This window comes from Vitis riparia, chromosome 7 (assembly GCF_004353265.1).
Source record: "Vitis riparia cultivar Riparia Gloire de Montpellier isolate 1030 chromosome 7, EGFV_Vit.rip_1.0, whole genome shotgun sequence".
NCBI lineage: Eukaryota > Viridiplantae > Streptophyta > Magnoliopsida > Vitales > Vitaceae > Vitis > Vitis riparia.
Window position 1 is genome coordinate 28,000,155 of NC_048437.1, and position 22,977 is coordinate 28,023,131.

Genomic DNA, 22,977 nt, shown 5'->3' on the forward strand with positions numbered 1-22,977 from the left:
CCGATGATTTGAATTATGATAATGAGAAATACTGGATGCAACTTGTTGTTAGCACAAAGGTCATTATCAGGAAAATCATCAGGAGAATTTTCCTTATCCAAACAAATATCTCAAAGAACTTTCTCTTTTTTATCTTTCTATAAATTTGTTTTTTTTCCAAATATTGTTCTTCCTTTTTCGGGGGTTTGGATTAAACAATGCAATCCACCACCCACCACCCTCACCAACCTTTATAAATAAGGCTCATGAAGCCTCAGACTCCAACCAAGGAAGTAGGAAGAGTACTTTTGCTAGGGTTTTAGTGCATTCAGCCCAAGTGATCATTTTTCTGCGTTCTTGAGAGTACTGCATTTCTTGGGTTTCTCGGCTGAAAGAAAACTAGGGTTTCTGTGATGGATAGGGTGGAGGAGTTGGCGAGGAAGAATGCTGCAGTGATTTTCACCAAGAGCTCATGCTGCATGTGCCACAGCATCAAGACACTGTTCTACGATCTGGGTGCGAGCCCTGCGATTCATGAGCTCGATAAGGACGCTAGAGGAAGGGAAATGGAGTGGGCTTTGCGGCGGATAGGGTGCAACCCCTCCGTCCCTGCTGTGTTTGTAGGCGGAAAATTTGTTGGGTCTGCTAAAGATGTGATCACCAGCCATGTTGATGGGTCTCTAAAGCAAATGCTGATTGCAGCCAGAGCCATCTGGTTCTAGCGCAGCCTTGGAAAAAAAGCTCTATAGCATCTACGGCTAATGTTGTATATTACCACAAAGCTCCATACCATGTTAAGAGCAGCATTGTAGAAGGGGTATATCTTCTTTTAATTTTCTTTTTCTTTGTTCTCCTGGAGTTTGGTGACTCTGTTGTATGAAGTCACTGATACTAAAATAGCCTGAGGCTTTTCTTAAGCTTTAACAGTTGCTTTGCCTTGTCTTCTTTTACTATTCCTTGAACTGGGTTCAAACTTCAAACCCCCATATCCCTGAAGTACTGTTTCTTTTCTATCTGGGCTAAGTGATTATCGTAAATTCCCAGATCAAATTCACGATCAGACAGTGATATAGAGTGATATAGAGGATTTCCCCCCCTTGGGAATATTCAGACGAATTGCTGCCATTCAATCCACAACGGAATAAAGTTACCACAATGCACCACCTTTAAAATAAGATATGTGCTTAAACAGAAACGTTATCTATCCACCAAAATGTGATCCTCTCTATCACAAACTTGCTGTAACCCATTAAATCAATGCAAAAGTGCTCCTGGACACCATTGTTTTATTGGGTTCTAATGAATTTAATTTAAGCTCAGCACGAATCGCACACAAGCTGAAATTAAGGCCAATGAATCGCTAGGCATCATGTGTTATTTTTTGACAGGAAGGCATAAGGACAGAATAAAGGGTGATGCTTGAAAATTCATGTCTTTATTGCATTCCTCCATATCTAAAATGCTGAAACCTTTATACATCTGTGCTATCACTGTAAAAGCCTCTCTCATACTCATGACTTTCAAGTGTACAAGAAAAAGGCTATACACTATCCCTCCTCCTGAATGCATACTTACATATTCAGTACTACACAGGATACATACAAACATATGCTTTTGTTCACAACTGCATACATATTTGGAGGCATACATGTCATAGTTTTTCCCATCTTCTTGAATCTATGACATATATAGATATGTTACCATTAGATAGTTGAGGCTGCTATGAGGTTTGGATACTGCAGGCTGTGGCCGTTTGCATACTGATCCTTCCGTGCAAACAGCTGTATAGAGAGCCGTTTCAGCCCCACGGGCATGGGAGATGGCGGGGAGGAATCGAACAACTTGGTGGGCGCACACAAAGAATCAGAGCCACCGAAAGAAGCCATCTCATTTTCGCCATCTTTCTGCCTGGGAATTCAAAGAAGATGATTGTGAGAATCTGGCAGAAATCGACCACCTTTGAGAATTTCCTACTTTTGTTGTGTTTAGGTGGAGAGAGTATTCTTGTTTCCATAGAATCTGCAAAAGTTACACAAATGGTCATTAGCAAGAACACGTGTGTGATGAGCCAAATGAATCAATCCCAACATTGATCAGAGTTCTCAGACATCCATCCAGAAAGACAGCTAAGTTTTGGTAGACATATCAGATGGTTATAATAGACTGATATGGAGTCAGTCCATCATGTAAATTGTGCATAACCATATAAGCCAGCTTGTACAGCAAATGAGAAACACAGTAGTCTCTTTCTCGAAAAGTAACTTTATTAATTTAGGCATCTAAGTAAAGCACGACCTCTTTTTGAATCCATGTCTATGTTCAAAGGAGTAGTCCATCCTCTGCTTTCCTTATAAATAGTGTAACATGAGAGCTCAAGTTCGAACAAGCTTAATCTTCAATCTCATTTCTCCCTTTCATACTCCTCCTCCTCCTCATATTTCCATCTCAATAATACCATTGGATCGAACTTCAGTTTCGATCCGATGGTTTTTTGAGGTTTTCGATTGAATCTAAGCTAACCCTCCAAGATTTTCTTCCTCCTCTGCTTTAATTTGATCTTCACATTAGAATTTTGTGCATATTCTTGAGCCCAGAGCACAGGATGGATAAGGTGACCAGATTGGCTTCAGAGAAAGGGGTGGTGATCTTCAGCAAGAGCTCATGCTGCCTGTGCTATGCTGTCAACATTCTGTTTCAAGAACTTGGGGTCAGTCCCACGGTTCATGAAATCGACCAAGACCCCGATGGAAGGGAAATGGAGAAAGCCCTCTTGAGGCTGGGATGCAATGCTCCTGTCCCAGCTGTGTTCATAGGTGGAAAGCTCGTGGGATCCACCAACGAAGTCATGTCCCGTCACCTAAGCGGCTCCCTCATTCCCCTGCTGAAGCCATATCAGCAGACTTTATCTTAATTTTAATGCTCTGATACCATGTGACAAGAATAAACGTGGCTTTAAACTACTAGTCTATTGGGCTCTTTATTATATATGTGTAATCTTATGTACCTCCTCGCGTGTTAAATAGTGATTGTCTTATGCATGTAACCTTCCTTTTCATAATGAAGTTATCGTTTATTAACCCGCTGTCTCTCTACTCTTGAGTACTCTCTAGTCTTTACATGATTATTAAAGCAGACTATATATGGATATCGCACGTTAGCTTGAAGCAATACGGTTGAATGATTCAAGTAGCCATCAGAGAATAGTGCCTGAAATTGAGTACTACTAAAGAACTAGCTGCAGATAGCTTTTAATCATAATTTGAAAAGAATTTTAGAGATTTGATTCGATTTGCTATAAGCTGAACAGGGTTGAGTGTGCTGTCATTGTTTCAAGCCCCCAACTTCAGTTAGAACGGGGGGAAACACAAAAAGGGCTCAGATGACCTTTGTTGGAGCATCATGGTTAAATTGCAGAACTTGATATCTTTCAGTCTTACCATTCTAAGAAGAATGCTAGAATGGCCATTTTGTATTCTTGTATATAAATAAAATAAAGACATTGTATGATTCCAAAACATGGAACATATGATGCCAATAAGGGGAGATAGCAGTGGGATCTTTTCATATCTGACTTCCTTATCGAATCTTTTCCAAATGCTAAAAGCTGAAAATCAAGATGCTCAACTTTTCTGGTATGTGGTGCCCTGGATTCTTCTACTTTATCTTTGATAAAGAAGGGTATTGCATTCCTTGCCTTTTTAGCTTTAGTAGGTTGTTGGGCTAGTCAAATTGTTACCGGTTGAATACTTTTCAAAATCAGCAAGATACTTGAACACATTTCTTAGACATACTTTTCTACCTGAGCTATCGGGCATCTTTGATTCCTTCCCCAGTCCCCCATGTCCATTCCCATAGAACATTCTTGATAACAGAGTTTTGAGGTGCTTAAACTCCTGAAAAATCTCTTAGCAGTATGTGTTTTTCTGTTGTTTCTAATGGAAAAGAGGTAGAAAATTTAGGTGGAATGCAGACACAGAGACAGACAGATAGTAGTAAAAACTCACTGCTTTATCAATCACCTTCCATCTTAATCGGGAATTGCAGAGGAATCGATAAAGATTGCTATAGTGAATAAAGTGAGGGACTGAGTGACCAATTTCTAGTGGCTGGTTCTGTGTTTTATCAACTGAACTGATCGGGAATACTGCAAGTGTGCTTGCATTGCAGTGTATATAGCACTCTTCGGATAGAACCAAACCTCAATATTCCTTTTCCAACTAGCAATCCTCAGCATATGTTCATGTCTGCCTACAACACTAGAGGTGTCCTTTAGACCATGTGGTCATGGAAAATTATGTATTTCAGTACCTACAAATATACATTATCGTGAATACATAGAAGTAAAGATCATTATCACATTCATATACTAGCGTATATGCAAGGTTTCTCACAGAAGTTCACACGTAAAATTCATCCTTGAAAAAGGTATTGGCTCTACTTTTTCCTTGAATTTGATTCTGACCAGCCTGTATCGGATAAACCCACTTAGTAGATGCCATCTATAGATGAACCCAGTTCCTAAATACAGAAATGTTCTTTGCCTGAGGTGTCAGGCCGAGATTCATCAAAGGATTCAATGCATACGGGCCAAACGACTTGTTTAAACTATCCAAATCACCACTCTAGTCCTGTTATTCTTCATGATGATTTTTTTTTAATTTTTTTTTATTGAATAATAAGTTTGTTCTTATTGTATTTTTAACGTCTAGTTTCATGAAGGACAAAAAAAAACCGAGTGTGGTCACGATTGAAAAGAGAGTGAGAGTCTTCATCATTGTAACCTTTGTTTTTAATTTAATTAGTGGATTTATGTATGTTAGTGCACTTTATAAATATAAGGATTACATTTATCTTCGAACTATATTAAGAATTATCTTTTGCATGTTTATTTCGAATCATGATCATTGTAATTTTGGGAAGGAACATTGGTCGAGTTTACTTTTAAGCCATTATTTTTTGTAAAACAATATTGTTCTGAATCAAATAATTCCTGTTATCAACGTCTTGTGATTTTGAAGTGTAATATGGATTTTGTTTTAAATAAGGTATTAGTCATTCAACAAAAAAATTAATCAACATAAATGAATATATAACTAATTCTTTTTTATGCGACAATAGTCTATGATAAACAAAATCATAAACTAAAAATTTAAGTTGTTATTAATCAAAAAGTGACATTGCTACAAACCTAACATCCACATAATCTCATGACTTTATCAAGATTTATATTTTTAATAGGAATAACTTGATCACTATGCCTCCTTGAGGATGATAGAGAATTCCCAATTTTTTTTTTCAAAATAAATGAAATAAGCATAAAGCTTTTTATTCGATATATTTGTTACATTCGTTAATGAAAATATCAATGTTGATGGTATTTGATTTTACAAAAATATCGATATTAGCAAAAAATTTCATAAAAATATAACAATAAAAATGGACTAAAATTGGGTGAAATTTGATCACAATGAATAATAAATATATAATAACATGTTTTTTTAATAAATAATATAAATATGGTATAGTAATATTGGTTGATAAAAAAAATGTGTGTGGATGTTGATATATAAATGAAGTCTAACCAGGCATAGTATTTTGATTTTTTTTTTTTTAAAAAAAAGCATATCATCAACATAAGATTGAGAATATCATAAATTGTTTGCATTTTTTTTTTTTGTTGTATTTAAGATTTTACTAGATACTTATGGAGAAGGATAATCAAGTATCATGAACATCTCTTTTAATCTAAAGTGAGTTGAGTTGATATACAATCCAAACTTAATATTAGAATAAATCTCGTATACCTGAAGCTCAATTCAACTAAATTTGATTTGCAACCTAAGTAGTCTAGCCTTAATTCAATCCAAGTCTTTTTTTCCAAGGTTGAAGTAGAGAAAAATGTATGAGTAAACTCAGGTTGATGGGATTAGTCAAAATTTAGATCGGATAGAGTTGAGTTGGATCAAGAAAAAAAATTCAAAAATAAAATAAAATATATAATATATAAGTTTGTTAGTGGAAATTTACATTTCAATAATAAATTATATTTATTAATCTCATTAATATTAAATCCATTAATCTAATATAATAATTTGGCATAAATTATCTTAATAAAATAAAAAGTTAATATATCTATTTTTATATTAATTAGATTTTTAAATTTAAATATCATTAATTAAATAATATAATAAAACATGATAATCTAATAAAAATTATTAAACATTCAATTTTAATTGAGTTTCTTGTACTCTTGTCACACTTCAACTCATGTCGAACTCGAATTTAATTAGAAATAATTTTTTGTTTTTAATCTAAATCTAATCCAAATTGCGAAAGGACCGTTCTACCCTTGCCAAAAATAGTTTGGATTGAGATTAGGATGAGCCCCTACCTTAAGGGTGCCCTCTTGGGGTACAATAACCGACATTAACGGACTTTTATCTTCACAAAATACAAAGTTACAAACCATCGGATCCTCAACGGCCTCCAACTCATTCCAATCCGACGTCGTTTTTATCATTTCGTGAGAGAACAACCTGGACACAGATCGCTTACGTGGCCTACTGGGATTGGTTGTAAGGTAAACCAAACCCTTTCCGAAGCTGCATGTGATCCCCACCTGAAATATATAAATTTCGCTCCATATTCAGTAACTAAATTCATCCGAATTCCACCGCTGACACCGCTCCCGGCAAAAAATAAATAAAAAAGAAAGCAGGAAAAAAAAAAAAAAAAAAAAGAAGAAAGAGAAAGAAAAAGAAAAAGAAAAAGGTAAAGAAAAATTCATCCAAATTCCGAGAAATGATCCAACGAAAGAAAATAAGAAGAAATAACCGAGAAACAGACAAAGGAGCTCTCTCTCTCTTTGTGGTCTCCAAACACCGAAACGGATGCCCAAACCCTAACCGCATTGAATAGGTCCTCCGTGAGCTATGATCTGTCGTTAATGGAGTCTTGATCAGGTATTTCTCTCAACGATTGTTCTTATTATTACGATTATTATTTCATGACTTCTTTTGTACCTCTGGTTTGATTCTTTGGATCTATTTCTGGATTTGCGGAGGAAATGGAGGACAGGAAAGAATTTGAAAATTTGATTTTGTTTGTTTTTATTTGTTTCAGTGTTTTATGTTGTTTTGGTTTCCTACATGTGGAATATCGCCTCAATTAAGCTGAATAGTTGTGTTAGGCCCAGTCAAATGGATATTTACGTTTTGGTGAAAAATCTCTGATTTCTATCTGTTCCCGCGCTTTCAAAGCAATGAAAAGGAATGCTAGGAATTTTATTTTCCTTTTTCTGGGTTTGGATTTCTAAAGGTGGATGTGGTTTGTCTGATTTTGGTAAAAAATGGACCTAGATCCGAAATTATAGAGCTCAACTAGGGAAAATATTTTGAATTATTTGATCTTTGATCGTTGTCTCGGTGTGTATTGGATTCCTGTTTTTAACCTTTCATGTGGTGTTGCAGAAACATCTGTTTGAGCGGTTGGTCAGAGAAGCTATTGGATCATATGAAGTGCTTACTGGATCCGATTCCTTCTCTATTTGTTGATTCAAGTGTACTGTTGTCTTATGTTTTTGCACAAAACAAGCTTTTTGGCAGATTTAGTGAGGTCAGTGTCCAATGGAAGAAGATTTATGTTCTGTTCTTGCTTTGATATCTGCATTTCGATTTTCTGTTATGAGAACATCAAGGAAAATAAAGTTTTACTTATTCTGCTGTTTTGTGTTGATTGGTTACATTTTTCTGCTGGTTAGTTCCAAAAAAGCAAAGAGCTGAGTATAACTCCAACAATTAATTGCCCTTGAGAAGTGGTTCAAGTGGCAAGGAATAAGGGTGGGTATGTTGGAGGTTCTGGTTTTGGTCCCCAATATGAGGGAAAAAGGTTACCTGTGAATAAAGGAAAACGGACTCCACCAAATAATTGTGTAAGGTTTCATCAAATTGATTATTTTATTTTTGTTTCCTTTTTCTCTAGTTTCTCGGAAACCGGACCGAGCTAGGTGGAATCTTGGCCTTAGGGAGTCCTGGGGATTCTTCTGCCGTTGATTAGGTGAGGGGTGAATTCCTCTTAAGTGGAGTGGTCTTGCATTGGATTAGCAAGCTTGGCGTTGAAGAGGGAAGGCTATTATGGCTGAAGGAGAGGAGCATATCGAGCTTAAATTTCGGATTTATGATGGAACAGATATAGGTCATCGCACCTATGCTTCATCCACTACTGTTGCAACTCTCAAGCAAAGACTGGTTGCTGAATGGCCCCCAGGTTATCCTCTTATTTTCTGTTTCTTTCTTTCTGTTGCTGATTTGATACTTTATGCTGTTATAATTGGAATTTGAGTGTCAGTTAGGACCCTAGTTGGACTGAACTGGTTGAGTGTCACTTGTATAATGTGTTAAGGGTTTGTTTTTGCATTGAGTTTCAATGCTTAAGTTCTCTATTTCTCTACTTTTTGTGGGTAATTATAGATATGGCTTTATCTTGGTCTGGTTTATAGTTTTTTCATTAGGCCTCAGATGTTATTGGCTTTAGGACATCTTACATCAAACTTGAATTTTTTGCTCTACTTTATTTGAATTTCTAATAGAGGCTTTGTATGTACAGACAAAACAGTCATACCTAAGTCGGTTAATGATATGAAGCTCATACACGCTGGAAAAGTTTTGGAGAATAGCAAAACACTTGCTGAATCTAGAATAACCTTTGGCGATCTTCCTAGTGGTGTCATTACAATGCATGTGGTAGTGCAGCCTCCTGTAGCTAAAAAGAAGACAGGTTAGTCAAGTTTTTCATCGTTTATATCTGTGAATTTGGACATTGCTGTGGAGTTTATGCCATCCCTTCAGTGTTGAGGAACTTTGCTCATATAATTTTTGTTTCAGAAAAAAAAAATGAAAGAGAGAATATTTCAGTTGATGCATGCTGTAATCTCAGATTTATAGTGATAACTAAAAACAATGGATAAGAAGAAGAGAAATGATGCTGGGGGATTAAATTCATGATAGTGGTTGCCTTAGGCACCTATATTACTGAAATGGACACATAATCAGTATCTCTATTATTCTCTCTTTCTTTTTTTGGTACAACTTCATCAGCGCTTGTAAGCATTTTCACCTGCTGTTATTGAAACCAACATAAGAATTCTTAATCTTATCGAATAAATTAGTGAATTCCCATAGTTCATTCCCCTTTTGTAATGTCTATATCAATAATTTGTTAAGAAACTTCTTAAGTTGGTTTTTACATTTGTTCTTTCTTAAAGCCAAAATTTTCTTATGCCCTTGAAACAGATGCCATCTTCCTGACGTGAGTTACCATTTAAATTACCTAGGCTAGAGAGTGGAAAGGAAGGGAGAGGAACATGTTCTAGCTTGTGATTGGATAATTTTGTCCAGAAATTCAGTAGATCAGTCATATTTTTATAGATATCTAGATAGATGGATGGATGATATTTGCCCAGGATAGCATACTTAAAACAGATAACAATTCAATTGTGTTCTTCACAGCAATTTAGGATTGTCATGATGCTCAAAATCCTTTTAGAATCATTTCATAATAATCTTAATTTCATTTATAATGTACCAGTACTCTGTTCCAATAGCTACTATCACAGAGCCTAACATTTTACCATCTTTTTTTTTCTTTGGTTCCCTCCCATTTTGGGTGCACTGCAGACAAGAACCAGGACGAGATGCCAAAGCAGAATTCGTGCTCATGTATCATCCTTTAAAAATGGGAAGCATGGTTTGTAGTTGCAATTACAAACATGATCACCACTTCACATTTTTTTGTTCTTCCATTATGATGTTAGTGTAATGTAAGATCTTATATACAGTTTAGTAGGTTGCCCTTTTCCCTTGTAATTGCTTCTGCTGTTGTTCGTGCTGTCATCTTTCTCATGTAAGTGAAATCAGAATTTCTTCCATGAATAATCTCTGAATTTTATGGGAAGGTTGTGTATGTGTTTCCAAGAGAGAGAGAGAGGGGCAGTGCTCATTTGTATGCTGAGTCATGTACTTAAGATCTGTGGAACTCATAAAAGACATGGCATTTCAGCTCCTTCAGACATTTGGAACATTATAATTCTACACCTTTTTGTTTTATATACCAAATACACCAACATTTTGGTCCTTGAAGTGGATTTGAAAAGGATAGGATACTTGTGATTGGGTTCTTCAACATTGAAATGATTTCAGGGATTGAAGGCAACACTTCTTTAGTGGTATTTTATCAATATGACTTCTGTCAAAGTGTGAGTGAAGGTTTGTTAAAATGGTTCTCTTTTTCTGTTATGTTTGCTTTTTGTTCAATGACGGTGGACATTTTGTTCAATGAACAATGTTTATATTATTGGCCTTGGCCATTGTAATGGTTTAACATGCATGAGAAAAGAAGTTGAATGTGAACATAATTCCCTTCCCTTGGTAGCCTTATATTCACATTCATTTGGGTTACTACTAAACTCCTTGTTTGCTTTCTTTTTTATGTATTTGCAGGATGAGAAGGTTAGCATGTGCTCTGAAGTGGTCAATCTGACCTAAACAATCATTGACAGATCAGGCAATTAGAAGACCTAGTGGACTCTTCCATTTACATGCATACCATTTCTCTGAGCATTTTTTTCAATAGTTGTTTTGCCTCTTTGAGTATTTTCAATAACAATACTATTCATTACTATTTTCCATTTAGCATATTTTTGAGTGCTCAACCCCACTAGTGACTAAATTCAAATCCTATTAATTGGGGTGTGGATCGTTTACAGATCACATTTGGTGTGATATAATGTCATGCAAAGCTCCAATTCCGTTTCAAAACTGATTTGAGTTGTGTGATGCAATCTGTGATGATTTCTGTGCTGAGTGCTATTGGTATTTTTTGTTTAATCAAAACCTATCTTTTGGATGATGTCTTAAGAAATTCGTTCTCTCTGAAGTCTGAATTACTCCACGCCTCTTAAGGCTGTTGAATGCATTCTCTCTAATTTTCCATTGGCTGGCTTTTTGTTCTTTTTCTTTTTTTGGAAAAAAAATATTTTTGAGTTTGCATATTTGTTGTGTACAAGTATATATGGCTTTGTTATATCCAGAAACAGAACCATCCCATTTCGTTTTTGTGAATTCATTCACTATGATGGAGTCATTAATTCGAAAATATTTTAAGAATATGTCCTTGTGTTACATTCACCAAAGTAATGTCTGGAGTGCACATTTTATAACTAATTATCTCACTAGAAATAAGGTTTTTTGTTTTATTCTTATTTCATTTTGAGATGTGGATTTTCAGGAATGGCTGCAAGGCAACTTTTCTGAAATCTTGTAGCTGCTATCATCTTCTCCAAATCAAGGAGCTATTACAAGGCTTCTTGTGGGGTATGTTGTGACTGGTCCTATGCTTCCCCACCCAAATTCGTTTAATTGATAGACTGCTCTTAATAAGAAAGCCGGCCATCCACGAGGGTGGGGGAAGTGGCTCGCCTGCAAAAACCTCCATGCCCCAAAACCTTGTTGAGATTCTAAAAGTGCAGCTGTTCTTATGAACAATCTTATTCGGATATGGTAGATTAAAACGGGACATCAAAATAAATGACTGATGAGCGGTGTGAGGTAGGAAACTCTCAAGTACAGTTCTAAGAGAAGGAATTGACCTGCCTATTCCAATTGGGGAGAACAACCCACATTCACTAGGGAGATTATGAAATTATGGAAGCTTGGTTTGATCAAACTACTTAGTATTTTACTTTTGGTAATTATATTGAAGCACATAATTGGTTGAAGATCATGAGGTGTTTCAAATAAAAACATTTTATTTAATATTTAAAATTTTTTATATTTTTTATTATTTGTTGGACCTATCGGTCAAATAAAATGGATCATTCCTATGCCTATGGAAAGAACCAATCAAAGAATTTCATTATACCCCTTCTAAGATCGTTCTATTTCATGTGGTATCCCTTCTTACCTTTTTCGTTGAGGAAAGCCATGCCTAAGCCTTCCAGAAAGAACACTGTATCATGTACTTACGAGTTACGACACTTACCCTGTTCCAGAGTGAGCAGGAGCTCAGGGCTTGTCAGTTGAGCTGCCTGGGATGGGGCAGGGGCACCAACCTCATATGGTAGCAAAGGAAGGCACTTACATGCAACATTCTTGTTTCCCATGTTTTGAAAGGCCATTGAGGTTTAGACCCAGGGACTTGCTCCAAGACGAGGCTCTACAAATTGTCTTAATGCTATAACTTCAATTAGGGTAATTGAGGTTTAAGTCTCACCCTATTGAGGCTTATAACTTTGAGGCAAGAGCCTCAAGGCTGTTGAGGCTTAAATCTCAAATATAAAGGGTTTTTGGCCATCATGAACTTTTCGTATATATTTTATAAAAGATTTAAGTTTCAATGTTCAATGATTTTTAATGGATTTTATCATCTATGATTTTTATGTTCCCTTGGTTTATATTTTATAAGAGACTTAAGTCACAATATTTAATGAGTTTTATCATCTATGTTTTTGTAGATTTTTTTGAATTTTGTATTGAATTCTTATTTGGTTAAACCTTTTACAAAATAAGGGTTAATCAACTTTAAAAGTGGAAGGGAAAAGAAGAGATTAAAGGGTGTTTGTTTTTTTAGCTTTTTGCTTAAAGTAATTTACTTTTACACTTTAGATCGTTTGTTTTTCTATTTTTTCATAACTTATTATAAACTTTTTGTTGAATAAAAAAAGTCAAAATATTTGACATTTTCTAAATTAAAAAAATAACATGCTGATTTTTCTTTACCTTTTAATTCTTAATATAAATAAAATATTACAAAAACAAACAGTTTAATACTTAACACTATTAAACATTAAAGTTCTATTTAAAATTAAATTAAAAAAAACACCACCTAAGAAGAATAATGGATTTATATATTGTATGGTTGATTTTATATATAATCTAATTATTAATAAATAAAATGATGTCACTATAATTGGTGGACAAACAGTAAGAGGGATGAGAGGATGGTGGATAATATAATATTTAGATATGATTACATTCTTTGTTAGAAAGAAAAACGGGCCAAATGTTTTTAATTTCATCTGAGGTTAAATCTGCATTATCCTCAAAATCTAAAATGAAAGACTCACGGTATCAATTTTTTTGTAACTAAAGCTACGTTTGGTTCTTTAAAAATAAAAATTAATAAATCATTTTTATTTATAACTTTAAACTCATTTAGTTTATTTTAACTCATCAATATAAAAATTAAATAATTTAAAAATAAATAAATTTTTTAATAGTTGTAATAATTTTTATATATAATTATAAATAAATAATAACAATTAATGTTGCAAATCTGAGTCCTACTCGGATTATGTCTCCTTATCATATACAATTTCGTGAAGCCTCTTTCCATAAATACAACTCATGGTCATGGCAGAGAAGAAGAAATTAAGCAAATACAAAACCTGAGCGCAGAGCAATGGATCATGTGGGTGAGGGGGAGTCAGAGTTGGTATTCAACCCTACAGACGAAGAGATGGTACACTATCTCCTGAATAAGGTGACTGGGAAAACTCCTTTCGTGAGAGAAGTGATTGAATGTGATCTTTATGGAGATGAAGAATTGTGGAGGAAACGAGTCGAAGGAACCCAACGCAATTGTCTTTACTTCTTCACCAAGTTGAAGAAGACGACCCAGAAGATGTCGTGGTCCAGTAGAGCTACCGCATGGCGCAACACTTGGAAGGCACAATCAGACAAGAAGATTTGCATGGGAGAGAAAGTACATATTGGTTCCAAGAGATGTTTCTCGTTGGTGGAGAAGGAAAAGCCCAGAGTGAAGCATGGTTGGGTCATGCATGAGTATAGGCTTGATGGTGTTTATGACTGTTACAATCAAGTAAGTTCTGTATCAATAAAGAATTAATGGGTTTGTTTGGAACTTCTTTTAAAAATAGTTTTTTTTTTGTTTTCTAAACTCGGAAATTTGTTAGATAATTTCCTTTTAGAGAATTTTTTTTTTCCAAAAACAATCTTCCCTTTGACCCATTTTCGTTTCATGCAGGGCAACGACTACGTTATCTGTAGAATCAAAAGAATGGTTTCAAAGAAAGTAGCAGTAAAGCAACAAGAGGTAGAAGGAGATGATGCCATAGCCATTCAAACAACATGCAATGAAATCCTTGACCCAAAGGTTACAGTACTGAAGGAGCAAGAAACGGAACCGGGGAGCTCCACACCACAAAGGGAAGATGATTTTTTTGGACAGCAGGAAGAAACTCCACCTAGTGGAGTTGATTTTGCAGAAGGAGGTGGAGGAAACTGGATACAAGCTTTTGCTCAAGACCTTCTGGCCTATTCACAGAACTGTGTGGAAGAGAAAGATGAAGGGGTGGATATGTTGCCCAACCATTTTTACAAAGACAAATGGATAAGAGGTTGGGAAAGGGCACCCACTGACCATAAGTCAAATTGTTAACGGTTACAGAATTAATTACTTAATAGGGATGGTCAAATTTGTAGATCATTCCCTTGACGTTAAGTAGAATTTAACTCAAATCATTAGTATTTTTTATTGTATCTTTAGCAGATAATAAAAGCAGGCTTCTCACTTTCTGGACAGAAAAAGTTTTTAAGTTCACTTCAGCCTGGTAATTCCATAGGAGTTGTTGATAGCAATTTCTGCAAAAACTTCAGTGCCCTCGTAGATGTAATAAGAATAGAGAAAATGATCATCCTCCATCTTCTTAGAAAGGCGAGAGAGAGCAATATTTTTCTTTTCAATGCCCCAAAGCCTTTGAAGCTTCGATTTCAAGTCTGCAACCTTGTATGATTCTTTCACCCTGACGTTGGTTGTTGGCCTTGTCCCCGACTTCAAGTCGATGAAAAACTCCTTGTCCGGCTCCGGCGTGACAGAAAGACGAATAGATGTCATGCTATGAAAGCCATAATCCGCAATGGCGTCTTCATCGTTGAGATTAATCTGCTTGAACAGGAGGGTTTGCCTTGCCACTTTCACGTTCAAATCCTCTTCAATTTTCTGCTTCAGTTCAAGAATGGTGGCTGAAGATGGCATTCGGATCTCAGGTACCACCTCTCCTCCCTTGATTTCGAAGGTGACCATGTCAGCCATGATTGAACTTAAGTTGAGTTTTCAAGGAGTTGTTGGCTTTCTTCTTGGTTTCAAAGAGGGAGGAGAGGAAAAAAAAAGGGGAATGCAAGAAGATGATGGTGATAGAGTAGGGATAATTTGCATGAGAAATATTCAGTTGTGATAGGTATGATATGGGGACTGAATTTCTTGTTTTTGTCCAATTTATGTGAATGTTATGGTTTACGGCACTGGCATCATGCAATGCTTGTTTCAAACCATACCTTTTCATGCATGCCGAGGGATTTTTTTATTTTTTTTTTATTTTTTTTAACTCATGACTAATGTAATGAATTTTAATATTTATATATAAGAAATAATTTTTTATTTAATTAAAATTTTAAAGTATGATATAACTATCCTATAAATAATAATATTATTAAATTAATTAAGAACCCATCTAGTAATATGTTTGAATGAAGTATTTTGTTTTAAGTAAGAGATTATTGTTTGATTCATCAACAAATAAAAACTTCAAATTTAAGGTGATGTTTAGATGCATTTTTTATTTTTTATTTTTAAAAATAAAAAAAATTAATAATCTTAATTAATATTAAGTACAAGAAAAAAAATAATGATTTTAAAAATTATTTAAATGCATCAAAGAATGAAAATGAGAAGATTAAGATTAGGTTTAGCCATGGATTGAAAAATTGGTTTTTATCAGCGATATTTCGCTTATACATCGTATATTAGACAACTTCAAAAGGATATTGAGTACCGATTATTGAATGGTTTGGAACCAATAAATCGATGAAAAAATTGAACGTGAAATGATGTGCAGAGCAACAAAGGAAACATGTTAAAATATCGGATATATATCAACGAAAGCCCATCAAAATATCAGAGATATATCGAACCCTTGTATCTTTTAATAAATAGAATATGGACTTAAAAGGTATTTAGTAGATTAATTTTACAACTTAAATTGATTTAATATTTAAGTTATTAAATAAATTAAACATATTTAGTAAAATAATTTAATATTACAACTTAAAGTTTAAAATGACTTTATACTTAAATCAAAATGATTAACTTATTTTTAATCCCAATTCTTTTTTTTCTTTTTTTTTATTTGCCCACATCTAATAAAAATATACTTAATAATCATAACTTCAAATTCATAAATAATTTTTTCTAGTAAATATTTTAAGATTATCTTATAAATCTACAACACTTTCGGTATGAATATTTAATAAATAAATTTATTACTTAAGATTAATAAAAATAAATATTAGTTAAAATTTTTAATAATAAATACTAATTACAACTAATAGCGTAAATATATCAATTCAATAACTTAAAATAAATTTTAAGTTAATTTATCAAATAATTTTAATATTTAAAATAAAAAATAAATAATAAATTTTAAGTTAATAATTTAAAAATAATTTAACTTAAAATTAATTTAAATTATTAAATAATAATTATTAAATTTGAACACCCGCTCAGCTATTTACATTTCGCTTCATATTACGAATTTGAATTACAAGTTAGAATTTTCTTTAATTGAATTTATTTTAATTTTATTAATATTGTAATGATAATTTGGTTAGACCGGATAATATTATTAGGCTAAGTTAAATTTTACAAAATTCAAAAAAAAAAAGTGAGAGAAAAAAATAAAAACGAAAAATTTTAAAAATTTATTTAATATGATATTTCAAAATAATTTTGTTCATTTTATTTTTAATATATTATATAAAATTTTATTAATTTTCAACTAATTTAATTTATATTTGATTTTTTTTTTCAAAATTTTTAAAATGAAAATATTTGTTCTTTGTTTCATTTTGCGAACAAAAAAATCAATTACCCCGATTTTTTATTTTCCTAAAAAATAAATTAAAACAAATATATATAAATTTGAATCGAACCGCCAAACGTCAGAAATTTGCAACAATTAGGGGTTTTTCACATTTTCTATTTTGGTTTTACAAGGTTCAAGACAAAAAAAAAAAAAAAAAAAAAAGGTGCGGTTAGAAAATCCACTATTTGGAATTTTCTCGCATGCCAAACAATAAAATGGAAAATTTCGCTGTCATTCGCATTCGATAAGTTCCGCCGCTAAAGCTCTGGGTTCCAAGCCTCCGTTACCGCCTGCGATTCGCACCGACGAGAGTCCCTATTGCAATCAGAACCAATGGAGGAAGACACTGCCACTGAGAGAAAGGAAGACTTTGGAAAAATGCAATACGGGTAATCTATGCCTCACTGTTTGTTTTATTTTTTACTTTTTATTTTTTTCCGTCTCAGTGTTTTCTGAATTGTTAATCTCTATATCTTTTCTTCAGATGCGAGCATTACAAGAGACGCTGCAAAATTCGAGCCCCATGCTGCAACCAGATCTTCCCATGCCGCCACTGCCATAACGAAGCCATGGTATATTTTATATGTATAGATTAGTTTTTTTATTTTTATTTTTTATTTTTGGATCTGGGTTTTCGCTAATTTCTTTCTTTGTTTGACTTAGTGCTTGCTGAGCCATTGTATGAATGTATAAAGGTTTTCCTGTGTTTTCTTGTGCTGGAAGTTTGCTAATATTTTCTCTTTGTTTGAATTAGACATCTTTGAGCGACCCCAAGGATCGTCATGAAATTGTTAGGCACGACATTAAGCAAGTACGTCTCCATCTATGTATTTCATGATAGTTTGCATACGGTAATTGTTCTTGAATTGGGTTTTTGATATATGCAAAAAAAAATAAAATGGAAATGATTTTTCAGGTGATATGTTCGGTTTGCAATGAGGAGCAGCAGGTGTGACTTGGTGGTTGAGCTGAATATTGCAATCTCATGTATGTTGATTTTCCTTTAATTGAATGCCTCAAGTGGATTTGTGAAATATTTTTGCTCTGTATTTTTCCAGGTTGCTCGGGTTTGTTCCAACTGTGGTGTCAACATGGGGGAATATTTTTGCGATATTTGCAAATTCTATGATGATGATGTAATTATACAATTAGTTTTAATTCATTAGTTATTTAGATGGAAAATACTTGAATCCTGATCTGGAGATGATATTGTTTATTTATTTATTCTTTTTGTATTGGCCATCTTTTGTTTGCTTTTGTTGCAGACTGAGAAGCAGCAGTTTCATTGTGATGAATGTGGAATTTGTAGGTGAGCAACAACTGTCAACGATTAGGTTATATGACAAATGTATTCATTTTTCTCCCAAATGTTAAGATTAATGTGTTTTGTAAAGTGAGCGGTTCTGAACTATGTTGTGATTTTCCAGAGTTGGTGGCCGAGAGAAATTCTTTCATTGCCAAAAGTGTGGTATGCATCTTACTTTCCATTGTCCTTTGTTTTCAGTTATTTTATGAGCTTATTGTGTTGATGGGTCTTTCTCCTGTTTGTTTCTTGTTAGCCTTCCATGATTAGAGCATGAAGTTGTCATGGGTTTCTTGGTTTTTTGGTAGAATACTTCCACGCAGAGAAATTATGATTGAGAAACTGATGGACTATGAATTACATTAAAAGAAAAATTCACTATCAATGTAGAATGAGAAAGCAAAGTAATATTAGATGGCCATAAAAGTATGCTTACATAAAAGCTTTAGATAGACTTGAGTGAAACAATAACAGGATGTTTTCGAAGATGGGATTTTGCCACTGGTGGAGATGATGTTCAATGAAATGTATGACGTCATACAAATTCAGTCTCATTGTTGGCGGATCTTTAAAGTGAGTCTTGGTTAGCAATAGGCAAGATAGTTCTTGATCCAAATCCATTTTTGACATATTTTCAGAAACTCTAACTAGAGAGATCCAAATATCTAGCTAATTTAGGATCCTAACATCTCTAGAAATTATCCCAAGTTACCAAATGTACAAATGAAATTCGAACTATTGATGACTTACTGTTGGAGGTTGTAATGCAACCTTGGTTTAAAACTTCCCCAGAGAAACAAAAATTAGATAAGGGAAGAATTGAGAGTTGGAGAACAATTTGGGATCTAGAGTTAGACTTTCGTCATAGTTGGGTTTTCCAAAGAAAGAAGTTTCAGAAAAAAAAATCTTCCCCATTCATGTTAACAGGGAAAATTGTTTTTAAATTTTACATCTGAACTTGCTGAACTAAAACAAATATGAAACAAACTCTAATAAATTCAAGTTCATGTGGGATAGAGCTGAGAGCTCGAGGACAGAGAAATGAGAGAAAGAAGACAGGGAGGAAAGTGGTGTTTGAAATTTGCTACTATTGATGATGGTTTTGTGATAGCAGTGTGCTTTGATGGAGTTGATTCAATCACTATAAGCATGTGTGCATATTGATACACACATGCACAGTGCCCAATTTGCTGATAGTTGCTTCTCTATCATGGTTGGTTTTTACAAAAAAAGAAGTTTCAGATGGAATTTCTCCCCTCATATTACTGATATTGGCTGCAAAATTTCTTTTGTAATTTTACATTTGAACTTGCTGAATTTAAAAATATAAAAACTTAACTCAGCTAAAGTCGAGTTCACATGCAATACAACTAAGAACTCGAGGACAAAGAGATTACGGAAGGAAGATGGGGGAAGGCACTTGGTGCTTCAAATTTGATACTATTGGTCATGGGTTCACGTGGACTATGTGAAATGATAGCCAGTGAGCAAGCGAGACACTAGAAGAGGCTTTGAGGGAGTTGATTCAGTCGTTACAGATGTGTAAACATGGGTACACATGCACACAGTGCTCTCAATTTGCTGGTGATTGCTTCTCTTTTATTCTCTACAGCATTACTCTTTGAGATAGAGAGAGCTCCCACCTTATCTTTTGAAGTGACGTAGAAGAACAATAAAGATGTGGGTCCCAATTTTCTTGTGGGTTGTTTCTCTTTGATCCTCTACAGTACTACTTTCTTATCCAATCCCTGTGTTAAATGCGCCTTTCCTCAATTTAGTTATGTTGTATCTGGTTTAAAGTTCAGAATGTTTTAATCCTACTAAATCTCAATCTTATTCACTTTATTGGTTTAAATTTACAAGTCATTTTTTTCCCAAGTTAGTCATTGTTTTCCCCTTTTAATGGTGTGTAAGAACACAGGATCCTGCTATTCAGTGGATCTGCGTGATAATCACTTATGTGTAGAGAACTCTATGAGGAGTCACTGCCCCATCTGTTTTGAGGTTGTTTCTTGACATTTTAATTAATCGCATTTCAATGCTTTGAAGTTTTCTGTGGTCTAACAGCTCTATACCATGTTGGCAGTATCTTTTTGAATCAGTTAAAAGCACAACGATTATGAAATGTGGACACACAATGCATGTAGAATGCTACATTGAAATGGCAAATCAAAATCAGTATGCTTCAGTTTATCTTGCAATTTTATTGTTACTTTATCATTCGTGGTGGTAGTAGTAGTATTGCTACTGCTATTAGTATTTTCCAATTTTGTTTCTTGACAATTCAAAGAATTTTATATAAATTGCATTGGATTTCTTTCTCAGGTATCGTTGTCCCATCTGCTCCAAGTCCATGATTGACATGTCAAGATCCTGGGAATTATTAGACTGGGAGGTATTAGAGCTTCAGATTTGTTATTTTAAAACTATCAGTATGGTTCTGAACTATCAATTCTTTAGTTTTTTTCAAGGGTGACAAAAGTTCTTAGGTTTTGGAGGAGGTGTGGATTTTCAGATTAAAATTTTGTGAACCCCCACTTGTATTTTTGGCAATCTTTGGGGTAATATAATATGGAAAATAAGATATAGGATCTAAAAGTTATGCATAAAACTAAAGTTCAAAAATCAATGCAATGATTGTTACCGCACCTTTTGTCGTTGCCTTTCTGGCTATGGCAGTGGCAAAGAAAATTGGCCCAGATGTATGAAATGGGGAACATTTCTATCATTGTAATACTTCAGCAGCATCCTGTTGCCTTTCTAAGCCAAACTCTTAAGGTTTAAATGAAAATAAAAGCTGGCCAATGTCTGTTTTATAGCACCATCACACTAATCAAGATGCTGAGGTTGTTTCCCTCAAAACTTCTATTTCTTTCCCAAAGGAAGAAAGAACAAGAAAAAAAAATGGAAAAACAGAAGAATAAAGGAAAAATAAGAATCCTCTATGAAAAACTGAATGTGGCAAAGACTAGGTTGGGTTATGTGTAGAAAGGAACTTAGAAACATGTGCAATATTCTTGCAATTATTCCTCACAATCAAATTACTTTATAAAATTTAGAGAAGAAATAATTATTCTTCTTTTCTCTCATAGTAGACCATCACTTCACTTCAAACTCCTTGCAGGGGAGTGTGCCTTGCAGCATTGCTAGTTTTCTTTAAAGTATATAAGTTGCCGAATAATAGTTGCTTTTCCTTGTAATGAATTTTATCTTGGCAATATTTTTTTTCCCTCTTATAAATTTGTGGTTCTGCATTAATTTGGTAACGCTTCTTCTTGATAGATTAGAGCTACTGCCATGCCTGAGGAATACAGTCATGAGGTAGTTGCTTCTTCCATGCTTCTCTTTTAGTTTGTTTGTGTAATGGCCATTCCTTGCCTTCATTTTGAGCTTCTCCTTGCTACAGCTACTTGCCAACCAAAGCATATACTGAGTTGCAATGGTTTTTTACAGGTCTGGATCCTCTGCAACGACTGCAACAAGACTTGCAAAGTCTTGTATCACATTCTGGGGCACAAGTGCAGTTCCTGCAATTCATACAACACCCGCAAGATTGCAGCCCCAGAAGATCATGAATGACTGCACCAAAAGGAAAACCATCAATAACTACTACTCCCACAGGGGACTTTTCCTTTGTGACGGGTACTCTTTGTTGCCTACTAATGTACTGCAGAAACCATTTTGATTGAGAAACAACCAATGCTTCTTCAATCCTTCTAATCGATAGATGGTCAATGTGATAAATTACAGCTTAAATACAACATAAAGTCTTGTTTTTTCTACTCAGTTTTCTGGTCCTTGATCTTCCTAGTAAAGGGTATCTCAATCTGCAATGGCTTGATCTTAATCTGTTTTTGTATGCTTTGGCCCAACGCCTTGGTCCACCACCCTGGTGCCCATTGAGGGATCATGGGTTGGTGATGTTTTTAGATCAAGGCAAAGGCTAGGAAAAGCATCAAGTTGAAGGAGTCATTGATGCAGTCTGCTGGAAACAAACACTTAGTCGTTTAGATTACCTATTAAGGCAGATGATTACAGAAAAATATTGAATTTTAATTCTTATATTTAATTTAAAACTTTTTAATTTTCCACAAAATAGCTTCAAAAGTCAAAGAAAGTAGCCCAGACTGAGGAATTCTTATGCAGTGTGGATAAGATAATGTGTGGCAATTAAAGAACCAAAAGATTATTTTCTTGCAGGGCAATCAAATTGACATTTGCTTTCTTATCTTTATTTTCTGGAGGCTTTAATGAATGACAATGGAAAGGAAATCCCTTTTGTCCTACTCTGGCATCAGCTATGAGACGACAAAAAATGCATGGTCCCTCTTATTAGCATAAGAGTACGACTAAGTTGGTGATCGATCAACTTTAATGATTTGATTTGGTTTTAAGTTAAATCATATTTAAATTATTGATTTAAAATTTATTATTTAATTATTATTTTAAAATATTAAGATTATTTAATAAAATTAATTTAAAATTTATTCTTCATTATCATATTAATATATTTATTCTTATAAATTATAATTAAGGTTAGAATAGAAAAGTTCGAGTAATAATGGAGGTTGGAATAGTAAAAGACCTATTAACTCTTCAATTGTATGCGTTTTTTTAATTTTTAAAACATTTTCAACTTAGAAGTGATTTTAATTAAAATATTTTTTATTAAAAACATGTTTTAAAAAAAAATCATTTATTTGATACTATGTTTTTTAGAAATTACTTTGAAAAATATTTTTCAAATAAGGTTGAATTT

At 34.0% G+C, this 22,977-nt stretch overlaps 5 protein-coding genes across 8 annotated transcripts; all 5 read left to right on the top strand.

The window, feature by feature from the left end:
• The first annotated feature begins 280 nt into the window (after positions 1-280).
• On the top strand, positions 281-932 carry LOC117919158 (glutaredoxin-C11-like). The gene has a single exon (XM_034836262.1). The coding sequence runs from the start codon at positions 393-395 to the stop codon at positions 699-701; it is 309 nt and encodes a 102-aa protein (XP_034692153.1). The 5' UTR covers positions 281-392; the 3' UTR covers positions 702-932.
• A 1,429-nt stretch (positions 933-2,361) lies between these two features.
• On the top strand, positions 2,362-3,056 carry LOC117918869 (glutaredoxin-C13). Its single transcript, XM_034835823.1, has one exon. The coding sequence runs from the start codon at positions 2,582-2,584 to the stop codon at positions 2,888-2,890; it is 309 nt and encodes a 102-aa protein (XP_034691714.1). The 5' UTR covers positions 2,362-2,581; the 3' UTR covers positions 2,891-3,056.
• A 3,733-nt stretch (positions 3,057-6,789) lies between these two features.
• On the top strand, positions 6,790-10,663 carry LOC117919190 (membrane-anchored ubiquitin-fold protein 3-like). Of its 4 annotated transcripts, none has more exons than XR_004652043.1 (6): positions 6,790-6,941; positions 7,449-7,593; positions 7,960-8,244; positions 8,584-8,754; positions 9,654-10,241; positions 10,476-10,663. XR_004652043.1 is itself a non-coding variant. In XM_034836311.1 (6 exons), exons 4-6 carry the CDS (start codon positions 8,112-8,114, stop codon positions 9,707-9,709), a joined length of 360 nt encoding a protein of 119 aa, XP_034692202.1. In that variant the 5' UTR covers positions 6,790-6,941; positions 7,449-7,593; positions 7,739-7,817; positions 7,960-8,111; the 3' UTR covers positions 9,710-10,663. The 4 variants fall into 4 exon arrangements, 3 of the variants coding, with proteins under 3 accessions (XP_034692202.1, XP_034692201.1, XP_034692203.1); XM_034836311.1 differs by adding an exon at positions 7,739-7,817 and having other exon boundaries at positions 9,654-10,663; XM_034836310.1 differs by having other exon boundaries at positions 9,654-10,663.
• A 2,771-nt stretch (positions 10,664-13,434) lies between these two features.
• LOC117918239 (NAC domain-containing protein 100-like) lies at positions 13,435-14,433 on the top strand. Its single transcript, XM_034834745.1, has 2 exons — positions 13,435-13,854; positions 14,020-14,433. Exons 1-2 carry the CDS (start codon positions 13,435-13,437, stop codon positions 14,431-14,433), a joined length of 834 nt encoding a protein of 277 aa, XP_034690636.1.
• A 2,658-nt stretch (positions 14,434-17,091) lies between these two features.
• LOC117917386 (E3 ubiquitin-protein ligase MIEL1) lies at positions 17,092-22,004 on the top strand. The gene is made up of 12 exons (XM_034833650.1): positions 17,092-17,304; positions 17,400-17,487; positions 17,670-17,726; positions 17,832-17,864; positions 17,974-18,051; positions 18,181-18,224; positions 18,343-18,383; positions 20,140-20,222; positions 20,305-20,396; positions 20,544-20,613; positions 21,501-21,539; positions 21,672-22,004. The coding sequence occupies exons 1-12, from the start codon at positions 17,249-17,251 to the stop codon at positions 21,795-21,797; spliced, it is 807 nt and encodes a 268-aa protein (XP_034689541.1). The 5' UTR covers positions 17,092-17,248; the 3' UTR covers positions 21,798-22,004.
• The last annotated feature ends 973 nt before the right edge of the window (positions 22,005-22,977 follow it).